Here is a 16867-nt window from a genome sequence, read left to right as displayed (position 1 = left end):
CAGAGATAAATGCCTCATGCAAATTAAGGTGTTCTGAGGGAAGGACAGTTCTGCCTGTCATTTTGCTACTATCAAAATTACTTGGAATTTCCTAAAATTTACATAGAATTTCCTAATATTCCATGTAAATATGTTTGCTAAGATGTTAAAGGTTCCAGTTAGAAAGTTTAGGGTCTAGAACAGCCGTGGCAAACTACGGCCCGAGGGGCGGATCTGGCCCGTTTGAAATGAATAAAACTAAAAAAAAAAAAAAAAAAAAAGACTGTACCCTTTTATGTAATGATGTTTACTTTGAATTTATATTAGTTCACACAAACACTCCATCCATGCTTTTGTTCAGGTCCAGTTTAAGAACCCATTGTGGCCCTCGAGTCAAAAAGTTTGCCCACCCCTGGTCTAGAAAGTGAAATTGAATTGATAGATCCTCCCTTCCCCCAACTGGTGGGCGGAGTATGATGTAACCTGCAGCCCGGAAATACCTGAGTGACTAACCATGTACCTTATATGGACCATACATTGGACCACCAATCCACACCTGCCAAATACCCTCAGCCAGTGATGGCAAACCTTTTGAGCTCGGCGTGTCAGCATTTTGAAAAACCCTAACTTAACTCTGGTGCTGTGTCACATATAGAAAATTTTTGGTATTTGCAACCATAGTAAAACAAAGATTTATATTTTTGATATTTATTTTATATATTTAAATGCCATTTAACAAAGAAAAATCAACCAAAAAAATGAGTTCGTGTGTCACCTCTGACACGCGTGTCATAGGTTCGCCATCACTGCCTAAGCCCTTGTCCTATATGGACAATGCAGTAAGCCACCAATCAGTGTGCGCCAATACACTAAGCCCCCGCCCCTTCCCATTCCGTCCCTCAGAAGGCTGCCACCCCTGCACGTGCTGCTGTCCTCCCCTTGCGAGGCAGCCGGGCAGGTCCTTCTCCTCTGATAAAGCCTGTAGTCCTGGTTTTTGGCCTCTGATTTTTCAGAATGATCTTAAAATGATGACTAGAATGGACAGTCTGGACTTTTTACCTAGTTTGTAAACTTCGGTGGCTTAGTGAAGGAGCGGGAAATAGACAGGTTCTCAGTGTGTATTGCTGGTGCAGTAACTGCTTCCTCTTTTCTTAAGCGTGTTTGTAAGTCATCTTAGAATGAATGGGACGCCAGGCTCCCTTTGTACTGCGTCTGTTGCAGTGGCTTGGAAGTATTGGGGTGCTCAGATGGGGACCGATACTTGGGTGTAGTCAGGAAACGGAATGAAATCTACAAAAGGGGGCGTTATTTCAGCATTTTTAGAGGAAATATGACGATTCTCCAGGCGTCAGTCCGACTCCCTGAGCTGGACGGAAGCCCTTCCCGGCGGGACGGCGTGTTTTAAGTAGCAGCTCCGGTTTCCAAGCAGCAGGCTTGCGATTCCTTTCTTAGGAGCTGGACTCACTCAGCGCTTTCGCTGATTCAGCTACGGGAGCCCGAGATCCCGGCCTCGGGCCGGTGCAGCCTTCCAGGAGCCGGGGCTGGCGGCGCGGGCTCCGAGGTGGAGCGGCCGCGGCCCGGGTTGGGGTTGGGCCTCGCGCCCCGCGGCCCCGCCCCCGCGGCTCCGGAAGCGGCGGCCCGCGCTCTCGGATCCCCTTTCGCCCCGGCGCTCGGGCAGGGGGAGGGCGATGGCCGTGGCGATGGCGGCGCGGCGCGCGCGGCCCGTGCGGGTGCTGGTGGACATGGACGGCGTGCTGGCCGACTTCGAGGGCGGCCTCCTGCGGGCCTTCCGCCGCCGCTTCCCCGAGGAGCCGCACGTGCCGCTGGAGGAGCGCCGCGGCTTCTTCGCCCGCGAGCAGTACCGAGCCCTGCGGCCGGACCTGGCGGTAGGGAGCGGGGGTGGAGGGCGCCCGGAGGGGATCCGTGACTTCAAAATCCTCGGGAGCGGGAACTCCGACCCCACGGGACACCTGCCAGTGGGGAGCCCGCCGCTGGGGCCGGATGGTCTCTGCTCCGTCTCCCGATCGCCCCCTTCCTGTCTAACCTCAGAACACAGTTCACAGCAGGATAAGGGCAGCCCCCCCCCCCCCCCCCCCCCGACTTTGAGGTCCCCGCTGGGGCTAGATCTGCTGAGGCAGAAGCCAGGATGGGAACACTGTATCTTTCAGGACAAAGTCGCCAGTGTGTACGAAAGCCCAGGCTTTTTCCTCGACTTGGAGCCCATCCCTGGAGCCCTGGAAGCCATGCATGAGATGCACGCCATGCACGAGTGAGGGAGGCAGGGAGGGGCCCGGGGTGGGGGGTGGGGGGTGGGGGTGCTGGCACCACCCTGCCTAACCGGCCTTCCCTGCAGCACCGAGGTCTTCATCTGCACCAGCCCCCTGATCAAGTACCAGCACTGTGTGGGTGAGAAGGTGCGGCCGCCTCGAGACAAACTTCCCTTCCAAGTCCTGGTTCTAAATAAACCAGCAGAAACCCAGGAGGTGGGGGGTGGGGGGAGAGGGGAGCCGCCTCTGTCAAAGGCCACAGACCCCACTCACACTGCTTCCTCCCTGGCCTGAATTCAGGGGCCCACGAGGCCCCACTGACAGACCTGTGCCCCCTACACAGTTCTCCTGGGTGGACAAGTATCTGGGGCCCCAGTTTGTGGAGCGCATCATCCTGACGAGGGACAAGACGGTGGTCCTGGGGGACCTGCTCATCGATGACAAGGACACCATTCTAGGTTGGATCTGTTTTTCTCGGGAACCTCCAGGCATCTGGCCTGCGGGGATTGGGGGGAGGGCGCAGAAACAACCAGTTCACAGATCGCGTGCTGCCTTTCTCCCGTGCCCCGTCCCAGGCCAAGAGGAGACCCCAGCCTGGGAGCACATCTTGTTCACCTGCTGTCACAACCAGCACCTGGCGCTGCCCCCCGAAAAGAGGCGGCTGCTTTCTTGGAGGGACGACTGGAGGGAGATCATAGAGAGCAAGCGGGACACCGCGGCCGTGGCCCCAGGGCGGTGGACAGTGCTTAAAGGAAGGGAAGACAGGCCGGCAGGGAAGCCCAGCAGAGCTAAGTGACAGGGCAGCCTCGTGCGGTGACCCCAGCGCTGGGGAGCAGGGGGACACTGCAACCTCTACTCTCACAGGCCAGCCACCTGGCACCCCCCGAGATGGCGGCACGGAAACACGGTGGGAAGTCAGTCAGGAACCGGTTAATAAAACAGTTCGGCTCACTGCTCTGTTCAGGCTCTTTATTTGGGAGAGGAAAGGGCAGGAGCCCGAGGGCTGCCGTTGGAATGAAGGCTGATAGAGGCCTTCCCCCTCTCCCCAGAGGCCCCAGGACCTGCCCCACCTCCCTGCCCCCTGGATGCCATTCCTCTCGCAGCTGCCCTCCCTTGGTCATGTGAGAGGTCAACCTTAAGGGAGTACAGATGACCAGGACTCCCCACCACTCCTGAACCCCAGCTTCCCATGGGTGCCCCACACCCCTTCCCTGTGCTGACCAGCATACACTGGACTACGAGCCACACACTTGAGTCCGTATCTGGTCCTATCTCCCTGCGCACCACTCTACCTGCATCCCCAAAGCCTCCTGAGACGCATTTCCAGGGGCAAGGACTCCCCCTCACTGATGGCAGGGCTTTCAGGCGAGGACGATGGGGGGGTGGGGATAAGACGCAGCTCCAAGGGTTTGTGCCTGTATTCTGATGTCACCACCCTCATGGCCTGGGTCTTAATGCCTGATGGTCACGTTAACAGACATTGGGCTGTGTCACACAGGAGCAAGGACCAGGTCTTCATCCTTGACGCCCTCCCATCGAGCCTGGCAAATGGCCTGTGTGGATAAATGGTTACTCCTGGGCCAACACCCACTATGCCCGGTGCCCAGCTACCCAGAGCCTTGAGACAGTGTTAACAAGGCTTCTCATTCCTGTTCCTCACAATGACCCCAGGCGCTCAGTGAAGGGATCAGGCTACCTCCTCCAGTGCGGGCAGCTTCCCGAAGCCCCAGGCCCAGCTGCTCTCAGGACCGCCTTCTGCAAAAGCCTCCGGACCTTGGGCCCAGGCTGCTTCTTACAGGAGGAGAGCCTGGCAGCGGGTGGGTCAGTGGCAGGCCCTGGGCCGTCCCTTGGTTGAGGACAGCCTAGGAAGAGGGCGCTGCCTTTGACTTCCTTCTCCACATCTCCAAGTCTGCCTTCCTCAACTCCTCTCCTAGCGCCTGCATCCTGTGCCAGTGCCTGGCAGGCGGAGGAAACTCACCTTTAAAACGGCTGAAAAGGCACCAGCTGGGGAGAAAGTGCTCAGCGGGGGCTAGCGGCTCCTGTTCCCCGCCCCCACCAGGATTCCGGTCTTGTCTCCGGCAGTAAGAGAACCGCGGCCCTGAGGTCTCCGTGGGTCAGGGCTGCTGTGGGGCCTCGGTCCTTGGCAGGGGGATGCCCAGGGCAGAGTGAGCCGGCCGGCGGCGGGCTTCGGCCACCTGGCTCGGGGAACAGAAGTCTTCCAGGAAGACCTGGGCCAGGTTCCGGAGCCGCGTGTTGGCCGAGAGGGAGAAGCGCAGCATGCACTGGACCACGGGCGTGGCGGTCAGCTCGGGGTGGGAGCCGGGGCCTGGCGAGCTCAGGTACATGATGGTGGTGACAGCGGACAGCACAGTCTCCTCGTTGGGGCTGGACAGGCAGTTGATGATGAGCGGGACGCCCCCCGTCTGCAGGATGTGCTCCTTGTTGGCGCTGTCTGCGCACAGGTTGCAGAGGCCTCCTGGGGGAGAGCAAGGTAAGTCTGGACGCTTCAGCTGGGCCTCCTCCCTTCTCCCCTTTCTGCTGCTCTCTGCCACTGAGGCGCAGGGAAGGGCCCGGGCCTGTGAGAAGGTGGCCCAGGGACAAGGGATCCAAAGCCCATTCTGGTTTCCAGAAAGGCCTGCCTGCCACGGCCTAGCCTGAAAGTGGGCACTTACCTCTCGGTCCAGCCAGTTCAATGGTTGATATACTTTTTTAAAAAGTAAAAAACAGTCACCAACCCTGGGGCCTTTTGGCCCCAGATCTTCACAAACTGCCACCCTCTTGCTGATAACCAGCACTCACTGCTCCCTCACCAGTGAGGGTTCCCCGGAGCACCCCACTAGCCACTCCCCGCCGGGTCTGGGGGACTCCTCACCACCCCGATCCATTTTCTCATGTGCTCAGAACACTTGAGAAGGCGTCTTTGCGGACCGTTTTCCTGTCACTGCCTGCCAGGCCCCGCTAGCAGGTGCGTGTCTGCCATCAAGACCTCAGCTTCCTCTTGCATCCCAGCCACCCAACGACTTGCCACCCAGACGGAGGAAGACCCGGAAGCCCGGGGGCCGTGTGAGCCACGGCCGCATCGGCCAGCACAGGAAGCACCCGGGAGGCCGAGGTACTGCGGGTGCCTTGCGTCATCACAGGACCAACTCCCAGGGTTACCGCCTGGGCTCCTGGGAAAACTGAGGCATGAGCACTTAAAGAGGACCCAGAGCTTCTGCCCCACTGTCAACCTCGATAACCTGTGGGCCGTGGTCGGTGAGCAGAGGAGTGGAGCTGTTATCACTGACATGCGGTCCCTACTAGAGTCCTGGGGAAGGGGAGGCTCCCACAGCAGCCTGTCACCATGGAGGCCAAGTTCTTCAGCAGAAGGGCTGAGGAGAAGATTAAGGTGTGTGTGTGTGTGAGTGTCCTGATAGTTTTTTTAAAAGATATTTTTATTGATTTCAGAGAGGAAAGGAGAGAGAAAGAGAGAGAGAAGCATCAATGATGAGAGAGAATCACTGATCAGCTGCCTCCTGCACATCCCCTCCCCTACTAGGAATCAAGCTCACATGTGCCCGGCATGTGCCCTGACCAGGAATCAAACCGTGACCTCCTGGTTCATAGGTCGATGCTCAATCACTGAACCACCCAGGCCGGGCTGTGTCCTGATAGTTTGAAGCCACATAGAGGGAAGTTCATTAAATGCTCACACGTCCTTTGGTTAAAAGAACAAGCCTCGGCTGTCTTATTCGGTGCCTGACCCAAGGGGCACTCCAGGAATATTTGTTGGAAGGTTTTAAAGCAGTGAGGGGAGGAAAGGGTTGACCTGCAGAGGGTTGGGGCTGCCTGGGATGGCTCCCTGAGACCCAGCCCACCTTGGACCCCCGTAGTTCTGGACCCGGGCTGTGGCTCCCAGACAGGGTGCATCTGAGGGAGGCAAGGGGCTGAGTGGCGTTCCTGAGGTCAGGAGGGGAGGGAGACAAGGCTCTGATGGAGAGGTCCCTGCCTACTGGACACCCCCAGGCCTTCCTGTCAATCTTCCCTCCGTGCCCATTCACCCGTGTAGCACTTGGCACACTGGGCCATCCCTTGTGTCTTTGTACTGCGGCTGTCCTCGTCACTGCGCACCATAAGGCAGGGCCCCGCTCTCTGGTGTCCCTCTGTATCCCAGGCACCTACAGCTGTGGAAACTCACTGGACACATGCCGGGGACACGAATGAACCCCACAAAGTATTACCCTCGCCCCCATTTTAGCAGAAGCCAAGGCTGTGGAGTAACTCGTCCAAAGTCCCAGAAGAGGGGAGCCCTTTGCCACAACCATGGGAAAAGGGGTCCCGAAGCTCCAAGGACAACTAAGCGTGCTGTGGGCAGGTGCCAGGCTCGACTAGGAACAGGGACCAGTGCAAATGCTTGGGGAGGCCTTGGGCTTCTCAGACACACCTGCACCGTCTCTCCTGCCATGAGAGTGTGAACCAGCCTCCTATCCACCCTGCAGACGCAACCCAGGGGTGGGGAATGGGACTTATCTCGCTGTAAAGTAGGAGACAATGAGGACTCAATCACTCTCTGGCTGGTGAGTCATCATCGCACCCAGTGCCTGGGCGGGACACTGCCACCAAAGCCAGGGGATAACCAGATGGCAAGCCCTGCAGGGTAGGGGCAGGAGGCCTCAGGAGAGCAGGCCCCACCTGTGCCCCAGTTGCAGGCCTGGGAGCCTCCAAGGATGGATCGGGTACTGCCAGAGCTCACAAGTGCCTGGGTCCAAACACGGCGGGGAGGGTCTTTTATAAAGGCTCCAAACTAGAAACAACTCAAATCTCCAACAACAGGTGAATGGATGAACACATCGGGCACATTCATTCAGAAACACGAACTAGCCCTGGCCGGGTGGTTGGTTAGAGCGTTGTCCCGTTCACCAGAAGGTTGCGGATTCGATTCCCAGTGAGGCCACATACCTAGGATGTGGGTTCTATCCCTGGTGGGAGCTCATACTGGAGGCAACTGATGATGTTTCTCTCTCCCTCTCCCCACCTCCCGGTCTCTCTAAAAACAGTAAAACATATCCTTAGGGGAGGATTAAAAAAAAATACCCTAACAATTGGGATGAATGTCAAAAACATTTGTGGAAGAAAAGGGGGCCACATACTAACTGTGCACAGTGGGCCCTCAGACGCAGAGATGGAGAGGAACCACAGGATGACCTGAACTAAAAATTCCTAACGAAAAGTGGGTCATGGCAGACAGTCACAGCCTAGGCCTACAGCTTCCTTGACAAAGGTCAGTCTTCATCTTAAGTGAGCCTGCCTGCTGTCTTTTGCATGTGAGATAACATACCACCTTTTCCTGTAATTTTTTGCAGCACCAGAGCAAGGACCACAGAACCCTTCATTGTTACCTGTTGCCCACACACTGTAAATGTTTACAATGTAAAGAAGTGTCCCCCGCTTGGCTTTCTCCCGCCTCCCTAATCCACCACCCATGAATTTCATGTAACCGCCCCTTACATCTCCTCCTTTGATTCTAATGTATAAAATAAGCTGTAAAACTGTCATTCTCTGGATCATTTTCTCAGTCCATTGAGATTTTGCTTCTCAGCGATTGTCAGTTTGACTCAAATATAAAAATTCCCTACAGGTCTGGATGTTTCTTAGGTCGATACATCGTTGAGTGAAAGAAACTTAGACACGAGTACACATCCTGACTGGCCTGAGTGGCTCAGTGGTTGAGCGTCAACCCATGAACCAAGAAGTCACTGGATTGATTCCGTCCGGGTCAGGGCATATGACAGGGGCTGCAGGCTCCATCCTCAGTAGGGGGTGTGCAGGAGGCAACCGATTGATGCTTCTCCCTCATCATTGATGTTTCTCTCTCTCTCTCCCTCTCCCTTTCCCTCTCTTTCCCTCTTCCTTCCCCTCTCTCTAAAATCAGTAAAAAATAATAATAATAACTTTTTTAAAAGAGTATACATCTGCATGATCCCACTAATATGAAGTTCAAGAATAGGCTAAAGTAATCCATGGGGATCGAGGTTAGGTTAGTGGTTACCTTGGGGTGGGAGACACTAACTGGGAGGGGGCACGAGGGACCTTTCTAAAACCTGGTCAGGGCTGGTTACATTGACGTACATCCACTGTACTTAAGGTGCGTGCATTGTACTGGATGTTCACCAGGCTGCAATTTAAAAATGGTTACCAAGCAAAGATGAGAACAAGTCTCAACTGGCTGGTGGACGTTGTGGACAAACCAGACAGAAGAGAAAAAGAAGACAAGAGGCAAAAGAAGGGCCCTTCTAGACACAGGGAACCACAGAAACCCCTGGGAGAGGCAAAAGAGAAACCCCCAAATGCGGCCCGGGATGAGGAGAAAGCTGGAGACTCTCAGGGGTCAGGTAGGAGACTGTGGGTCACACAGCAAGTAGGGCCTGTTGCTGGGAGAGCCAGGACTGTCCCGGGGATTAAATGAGGTCATGCTGACACATGCTTAGCCAGCACCTGGTGCCTGGAGGCGAGGCGGGGCCCTGGAGAGATGGCCCAAGACATTACTACCTCCGAGGACCCGCCTGCCCCGGGCTGGCCACAGTCCATCCCAAGTCAAAAATCTTCATTTGTTCTTGGGTCTTTTGTTCTTGGGACTATTTGTTCTTGGGTTTTACTTTAGCATCTTGAAAATGGTTCTTTCTGAAATTTCAAATTTTGGGGACAGAACGGTGTATTAAAAAAGCTACCATTATGTAGAAGAAGGGAGGCGTGGGGGACAAATATATGTCTACTAGAAGCCCATCGTGCAGCCCAGCCCACCCACGCCGGTCTTTGGCTGTTCTGGTGTTAGGGCCTTTTATAATATAGATGCTCACATTTGCTGGTTCTTCATGAGGAGAGGGCTGTGGAAGAGACGGGAATGGAGAGAGACTTCTTTAAAAACCTGTAATATAGTTTTGACTTAAACTGATGAATTTCATTTCAAAACATTTATCCTACAGATATAGACCCACAAGTAAGAAATGAAACTCCAATAAGGTATCTACTGAAACATTGATTGTGTTGGCAAAATGGAAAGCAGCTAAACACCCATCCCTAAGGGGCCGGCTAAGCCTCAGTGCCTCCACGCCAGGGAACAAACACCACGCCGCTCTACAGAATGACTGACACTGCAGGTGTGTCAAGATATGCTGCTAAGTTAAAAAAAAAAAAGGCAAGCAGAATATAGATATAGTATACTACCACATGTGCAGAACATGCAAAAATATATTCATATAGATATGTACATGTTTGTAAATTCCAAAAAATATTTAAGAAACTAGTAACAGTGGTGAGCTACAGAGAAGGCTAGCAAAGGAGTTACCTTTCAATACCTTTTAAATTTTGTACCATGTGAATCAATTATGCATTCACATAAATTAATAACACTCAAACACACACGTATACGCGCACGCACACGTGCTCTCTCTCACACACTCACACACTCCTTGTGCCTAGAACTAAGAGATGGGGAATTGGGTCTCTGTAAGTCAGGAAAGATGGTGGAGGCTGCCCTTGTCCCCATGAGGCCAGCCTGGGGCCAGCCTGGGTTCAGCGAGGAAGGGAGCAGTGGGTGAGAACCTCCACACCACCTCCATCCTGTAAGGGGAACTGCCACCGGTGGATGGCTGAGGAACTTCTCAAGCAGAAGCTGCAGGACCGCAGGAGCTTGACTGATCAGTGGGAGAAGGATGTACGGGGAGCCCAGAGGATGAGGACGGAGCAAGGGCTCCGTGGTGGGCAGACCCGGTTAGAACCAGTTCTGCCACTGAGGATTTAGGTGACCAGAGTAAGCAACTCAATTTCTCTAAGCCTTGGTTTCTTCATCAGTAAAATGGGCAGAGAGAATGAAATAATGCGATTGAGGCCCCTCCCTGGCGCACAGATGTGGATCAACAAGGCACCTGTTCACAGCCCCAGAGGCTGGCACAGGGCCATACCTGCAAACCACACACACAGCAAAGGGCTGGCACACACAGGTCAGTTTGGCAATGATAAAGCAAATGCCTGTGGAACCAGCCCCCAGGTCAAGAACAAGAACACTGTCAGCAATCCAGAGCCTGTGTCCCTTCCTGATCCAATTCTCTCCCTGAGGTAAACACCTTCCTGGTTTGCAATAATTTGATGACATAATTTTTACTAAGCAGACCTTTTATCTTTTTAACCTAAAATATAGGGTTTTTAAAGAAGTCTCCCTCCATTCCTGTCTCTTCCACACATCCCTAAACACTATCACCCACTTCTGCCTGTTTGGGGGACTTTATAGAAATGGAATCACACTGTATGTATTATTGTGTCTAGCACCATATGCTTACCGTTACAGTTATAACATTATTGCTCTAGCCCGTCTGGCTCAGTGGATAGAGCATCGATACCCACAGACTGAAGGGTCCCGGGTTCGATTGTGGTCAAGGGCACATATCAGGGTTGCAGGCTCGATCCCTGGCCCTGAGCAGGGTGTGTGCTGGAGGCAACCAATCTATGGGTCTCTCTCACATGGATGTTTCTCTCTTTGTCTCTCCCTCTCCCTTCTACTCTCTTTAAAAATCAATGAAAAAATATCCTCAGTAAGGATTAACAAAAAATAATTTAAAAAAAAATTTTTTTTAATTATAACATTATTGCATGTAGTTGTTGACTGTTCATTTACCTTGCTAAATAGTAGCAACATCCCACAATGTTGGTATCCATCCTACTGTTTACTGTTTCTAGTTTGTCTGTTACAAGTGTGCTAGTGCCATTTTTGCACATGTGTCTGGATATGCATGTATCCGATGACTGTAACTGCTGGGTCATGGGGTAACCTAGCCTCAATTTTACTAAATACTGTTTTCCAGAGAGGCCCCTGAGGACTTATCTATACCTGCCTTTTACTGAGCACCACCACCATCTAGTGGCAACTACGTGTATTACAGGAAATAGAGCACAGGAAAGAGATTTAACCTGAATTCTGGGAGGCAACCTATTTGAACCCTGTTTTAGTAACCAGACTGTCAAGTATTCTGTGATGTCCTAGTATTCAACCAGTTTTCACAGAAGTAGAGGATTCTCTCCTGGTCCCTTTATGTCTCCATACAGCATCTAAGATGGTGCAGGTGTGCACACGCAACATATAGGATGCCTGAGAGTCAACCCATGGTGCTTTGGGCAAACATTTCCAAACTAATGCCAAAGGCTGCCAGAGTTTTTATGTGGGGCACAAGCTCGGAATACTCATTCAAGTATTTGCTGAGGCCAAAACCGGTTTGGATCAGTGGATAGAGCGTCGGCCTGCAGACTGAAAGGTCCCGGGTTCGATTCCGGTCAAGGGCATGTACCTGGGTTGTGGGCACATCCTCAGTAGGAGATGTGCAGGAGGCAGCTGATCGATGTTTCTCTCTCATCGATGTTTCTAACTCTCTATCTCTCTCCCTTCCTCTCTGTAACAAATCAATAAAATATATTTAAAAAAAAAAAAGTATTTGCTGAGATCCTGGCTTTATATCTGGTTCCCATAACTCACTTCCCACGCCCTGTCCTACCTTGAGCAGTACCAACTCCTGGTGATAGTTCCACTTAAAACCTGGGCCAGGGACGACTTGCCACCAGAACCATCCCAGGGATATGCTGGAGGTGGCCAGGTGCCATGGGAACCAGGGGAGAAGACACAATGGACTCCGGCATTGGCTCCGGCAGCCGGGTCCCCTGGGCACAGAATTTGGCTCCAGTTAGTGCTCAGTGTGAGCCTCAGGCAATGGGACTCACCTCACTGAGGTGCTGTTTCATCACCAGTACAGAGAGCTCAGTACTACGGATATTTATTTAGCGTACTAATCTTCCAGAGGGGCAGAGACATACGCTAGCACCACTCTCTTAGACCCAGCCCACCGGGGCTCCTGCCCCCTGGCTCAGCTCTAGCGGGACTCACTCTGGCCCGCTCCACAGGCTAAAAAATCCAGGGGACCTACCCAAAGTCCTCCCTTCCCCACACCAGGCCCTGAACCTCCTCCCACAGCGCATGGGCCTTTCCTGGATTCCTGACTCCGAGGGTGAACCCCACGGTTGGTGTGCACACTAAGACCAAGGAGAGGCCACAGGCAGGTGTGTGGGGGGTGTGAACAGAGTTGGGATGTCCACACACGTGTGTGAAGACCTGTCGTGGTGAGAAGATCAGGGGTGACTCCCATTTGAACTCTAGCCACAATACCACAAACATCAGGGGCAGACATGGGTGGTCTTTCAAAATTTTCAATCACTCTCACCTATGATATATTTGGCAGGGTGGGAGGAGGGGGGGAAGTGTTACTTGATTCTATCAAGGCTTTCAATCTAATTTCTAGGTTACAGGAAATTAAAGGGGATGTGCCCTTGAGTGTAATCAAACCCAAGACCCTTCAGTCTGCAGGCTGACGCTCTATCTACTGAGCCAAACCGGCGAGGGCGAAAAATGTTATTTTTTTAGAGATGCAGCTGAAAAAATAATTTGTTTGCCTTCAGAATAAATTCCAAACTCTTTCCCCCAGCGTAGATCTAAGCCCCTCCCTGCCGTCTCTGGTGCTGCCACCTCTGTAACCTCACTTTGTCCCGCTCTCCGCTCCACTCGCCACATTCCTGACACATCAGCCTTCCTCTGGATCCTCCTGCTTCACGGTGTCCCACCCATCACGTCCGCCTGCCCATGATGGCCGAAGTGGGGCCGCCCCATCTCCTATTGCCCTGTCTTATCATCCTGTGAATGTCCTTCAGAGCCTCAGCCTTTTGGTTGGTTTGCCCACCATCTGCCTCCCCCTCTCCCTGCGGGCAAAGGCCTTTCCCCCAACTTGTTCGCCATCTCTTCAGCACTTAGGACAGGACCTTGCTCACACAGTTCATGCCCCATGATTATCTGTCCAGCGAATAATTCAATAGATCTTAGACCAGCGGTTCTCAACCTGTGGGTCGCCACCCCTTTGGGGGTCGAACGACCCTTTCACAGGGGTCGCCTAAGCCCATCGGAAAACACACATATAATTACATATTGTTTTTGTGATTCATCACTATGCTTTAATTATGTTCAATGTGTAACAATGAAAATACATCCTGCATATCAGATATTCACATGACGATTCATAACAGTAGCAAAATTACAGTTATGAAGTAGCAACGAAAATAATTTTATGGTTGGGGGTCACCTCAACATGAGGAACTGTATTAAAGGGTCACAGCATTAGGAACGTTGAGAACCACTATCTTAGACCATAAGTCATCCTAAGTCACCCCTACTTTCCTTGATAGGAAAACATTAAAATAAAGATGTTTAAAAGAGCACTCTAAATATTTTTCTCTTCGAGTGGCTTCAATCTATCCCTTCATTTATGAGCTCATCTCTAAGAGGTGGGAAGGCAGCGTGCAGAGGGTCCCGCTCGCTGTGGCCCGGACCGTGTGCACCCCGAAGGCTGCCATTGCGGTGAGGGGCTGCCCGAGGTCTCTTCCCAACCACTCACTTCCGACTCGCTGATCTCACCATCAGGCATCCGTGGCCGCCCCATCCTTACCAATAGCAAACTCCACCAGGGTCTCGTTCTCCTCCGACAGCGAATCGAGGAATAGATCCAGGACCTGCAGCTGTCGCAGATACTGGTAGTTGCTGGGGTCATAGGCGAAGTTGGCGAGGTTGGCCAGGACTTGCTCCTTGGCGTCTGCGGCGGAAAAGCAGCACTGGAGCCAGGTCCGGGGCGAGGGTCGCGGCCGGACCCCCGCCCTGTCCCCGGACCCCCATCCTGTCGCTCTCACCTTGGCTCTCCGTCTCCTGGAATTCCGTGACCAGCGCCTGCAGGTATCCCAGCCGTCCGACGTGGGGGTCTACCTTCGGCTTCTGCGCCATGGCCGGGGTGGCGGAGGGTGCACGGGGGACAGCAGGAGAGTGCGGCGATGAGGCCGGAGAGGCGGGCGGGACCTCCCTGGACCTCCCCGGGCGGGACACAGGCTCCTCTCCTAGCTTCGGGCTGGGCAGTGATTTGCACCTGGCACTGGGATGTGGTGTGATCAGGACTGTGGAAGAGTTGGGCGTGAAAATCTAAACTGGGGCGCAGAAGACACGGAAGCGACCGGGCACTGGAGGAGGAAGCGACGGGGCACCGGAGGAAGGAACTGCATCACCCAGCCTCGAGAGGCTGGGTACGGTTTCCCGCTGGAGCCCGGACTTCCGGCGGAAGCCGTGCTTAGCTCCGCCCCAGAGGGCGGGGCGGGGTTGTCCCAGGCGGACCGGGGGCGGGGCCGTCGTGGAGCTCGGCGCGCGTGCGCAGTAGACGTCACGCCTCACCGCCTGGGCCCAAGGCGAAGGGCTGTGGATGCTTAAGGGGACAACACAGTGGTTCTCAACCTTCCTAATGCCGCGACCCTTTAATGCAGTTCCTCATGTTGTGGTGAACCCCCAACCATAAAATTATTTTCGTTGCTACTTCATAACTGTAATGTTGCTACTGTTATGAATCGTCATGTAAATATCTGATATGCAGGATGTATTTTCATTGTTACAAATTGAATATAATTAAAGCATAGTGATTAATCACAAAAACAATATGCAATTATATATTCAATATGTGTTTTCCGATGGTCTTAGGTGACCCCTGTGAAAGGGTCGTTCGACCCCCAAAGGGGTGGCGACCCACAGGTTGAGAACCACTGGAACAACATCTCTAGGGCCCTTAGGAGCCCAGAGTTGGCCGGCTGTCGAGGCAGAACCACCGCTAGATCCCCTTGCATCTGATGAGGGGGCATAGGCCAGCCTCCTCGAACAAAGGATGCTCCTCTGTAGCATGGGCGCCAGCTCCCCGAGCCCCCCCCTCCCACGGGCCCTTTTCCAAGAAGCCGCTCGAGCCTGGCACCCCATGCTCCCCAGCCCCGAGCTGAGCCCTCCACCTCTGGTCTGAAATATCGGGGACCTGGGTAAGGCTGTTTGCCCGCCAGGTGGACGGGGAGTGCTGGGGCAGCGCCAACCGGTGGTAGGAACCTCTGTCCACCCAAATGTACGGTGTTGGCCGCTTTCTGGGTTGGGGAGCAGCCCTGGTGGTGAAGCCCTTCGGCCCGATTATTTCTTGGGGCTTCTCAGGAAGGTGGTGTGTGACCGGGACCTCATAGGCGCTGGGTTTATAAAGCACCAGGTTAGGAGGTGGTCCTACCACACTCCCACGGTGCTTGAATGTGAAGGTAAAGGGGGCCTGGGCTGTGAGCTTCTTGAGGGCAAGGACCATGTGCCTTTGGCCCTGGGCCCTACTCCACCTGCTACAGCCCCATTGGGAGCAGGCCCACGGGCTCAGGTCCCTGTGGTCAGCCTTTGCCTGATGCACCATCCCACCCCCCACCCCCGCCCTGGGCCTGCATAGTTATGGCCATAGTCTGGGTGCTTGGATATCCAGGCTGCTTCTTTGGGGACCGGATGCGACCTGGGGATGTTCACTCGGCCAAAGGTGGCCAGGCGGTTTCTCTGCCTCTGGCCGGACAGAGCAGCAAAGGCTTGTGGACACCATGGAAATGAGCTCCACCCTGTGCTACTCGGGAACTGCCCCAGACCAGCTAAGTGTGGTTCTGGAATCAGATGGGCCACCCATCCTCCCTCCTTTGTTTCCACCCAAGACCTCAGGGGCCCTCCCTCCTTGGGGAATATTTTCAGCCCTTGGTTTTGTGTTGAGGGCATTCACCAGTTCTTACTGGTTATCTGTCCAGTCCCAGGCACACAGTAGATGCTTAATAAATATTTGCCTGGTGATTATGGTTACTGTTGCCTGGGGCAGATGAAGTCAGAGTTCTTTGTGCTGAATGTTCACCGATAATCTTTTTTTCCTTAAAAGAAATCTTTTAAGGAAGTGGGCCTATTAGGGGAGGCACGTTTCAAAGCCTGGGAGCTACTAGCACCAAAAGCATTTACCTACTCACCAACCCGACTCCCTCCTTTTCCACTCCATGAAGATGGAGGAGATAGGACTTGGTAAAATGTGCCCAGGCCTTCCCCCTTCCGTTCGCAAACTGTGGGTGGTGGCGGGGTGGGGAGCAGGCAGGTAGTGGGGCTCTTCAGGATCCAACTTTTCAAACTGGAAGAGACTTTAACTTATCCAGGCCAGCCTCCTCCTTTTTAAAAGCCCAGAGATGCTGAGCAATTTGCCCAAAGGCACACAGTAAACTGAGGCAGAGTCAAACACGAACTCGGGTCTCTACTATCCTAGCCTTTTTGTCGCCTCTGTACTACTTTGTTTGGCCATAATGGGGCACTCGTGGCAGGGTCCTGGAGAGGACAGGACAACCCCAAGGATGCTTACTCAGGCAGGCTGGACAAGTGGAGGAGGAAGGCTAGAGGCAGGTCATGAAAATAAAATCAATTCTCCTGATAAGGTTTTCTCCTTGAAGCCTGGTTGAGCCTGAATCAACAAACAAGGCCCTGGGCGTGAGCAGCCCCTGCTAAGCTGGGGGGACTGACGGGGGAGGAGGACTTCTCCAGGGCTGTTTTCCTGCTTCATTAGTTCCCGGGGTTTATAGCCTGCTGCAGGAAACACTTCTGTGTGTAATTCAAACAAACTTTCTCGGTTCCCTGGTTCCCTCGGTCGGGACCCTGCTGGGACAAGACTGCGCTGATGACAGCCCGCCCCCCACGGTGACGACCTCAAAGA

At 53.7% G+C, this 16867-nt stretch overlaps 2 protein-coding genes across 8 annotated transcripts in view; one reads left to right on the top strand and one right to left on the bottom strand.

The window, feature by feature from the left end:
* Window positions 1-16867, bottom strand: part of ARMC7 (armadillo repeat containing 7) — a 23709-nt gene extending 6842 nt beyond the window's left edge. The window contains exons 1-4 of one of the 7 annotated variants that reach the window (XM_070394599.1): window positions 13998-15564; window positions 13760-13903; window positions 9083-9109; window positions 4661-4722 (exon numbers count right to left, since the gene is read on the bottom strand). In XM_070394599.1, coding sequence (XP_070250700.1) covers window positions 9096-9109; window positions 13760-13903; window positions 13998-14088 — 249 coding nt within the window. In that variant the 5' untranslated portion in view covers window positions 14089-15564 and the 3' untranslated portion in view covers window positions 4661-4722; window positions 9083-9095. Of the gene's footprint in view, window positions 1-3301; window positions 4723-8601; window positions 8907-9082; window positions 9151-13759; window positions 13904-13997 lie in introns of those variants that run through there. The other 6 variants (XM_070394601.1, XR_011468452.1, XM_070394598.1 and 3 more) reach the window with 6 other exon arrangements.
* NT5C (5', 3'-nucleotidase, cytosolic) lies at window positions 1632-3197 on the top strand. Its single transcript, XM_070394592.1, has 5 exons — window positions 1632-1865; window positions 2148-2248; window positions 2333-2393; window positions 2590-2704; window positions 2822-3197. The coding sequence occupies exons 1-5, from the start codon at window positions 1668-1670 to the stop codon at window positions 3040-3042; spliced, it is 696 nt and encodes a 231-aa protein (XP_070250693.1). The 5' UTR covers window positions 1632-1667; the 3' UTR covers window positions 3043-3197.

The sequence above is a fragment of the Myotis yumanensis genome, unplaced genomic scaffold, assembly GCF_028538775.1.
Source record: "Myotis yumanensis isolate MYYU_CA2020_CCGP unplaced genomic scaffold, mMyoYum1.0.hap1 SCAF_16, whole genome shotgun sequence".
NCBI lineage: Eukaryota > Metazoa > Chordata > Mammalia > Chiroptera > Vespertilionidae > Myotis > Myotis yumanensis.
Note: the sequence above shows the minus strand (reverse complement) of the source record. Positions and strands in the feature narration are given on the sequence as shown.

What these genes read in the sequence shown, in the direction of transcription:
- NT5C (XM_070394592.1), top strand. Translation starts at nt 1,668, where the DNA reads ATGGCCGTGGCGATGGCGGCGCGGCGCGCGCGGCCCGTGCGGGTGCTG. An exon ending in CCCTGCGGCCGGACCTGGCG is followed by an intron (nt 1,866 to 2,147) that starts GTAGGGAGCGGG and finishes TGTATCTTTCAG; the next exon opens with GACAAAGTCGCCAGTGTGTA. An exon ending in GAGATGCACGCCATGCACGA is followed by an intron (nt 2,249 to 2,332) that starts GTGAGGGAGGCA and finishes CCTTCCCTGCAG; the next exon opens with CACCGAGGTCTTCATCTGCA.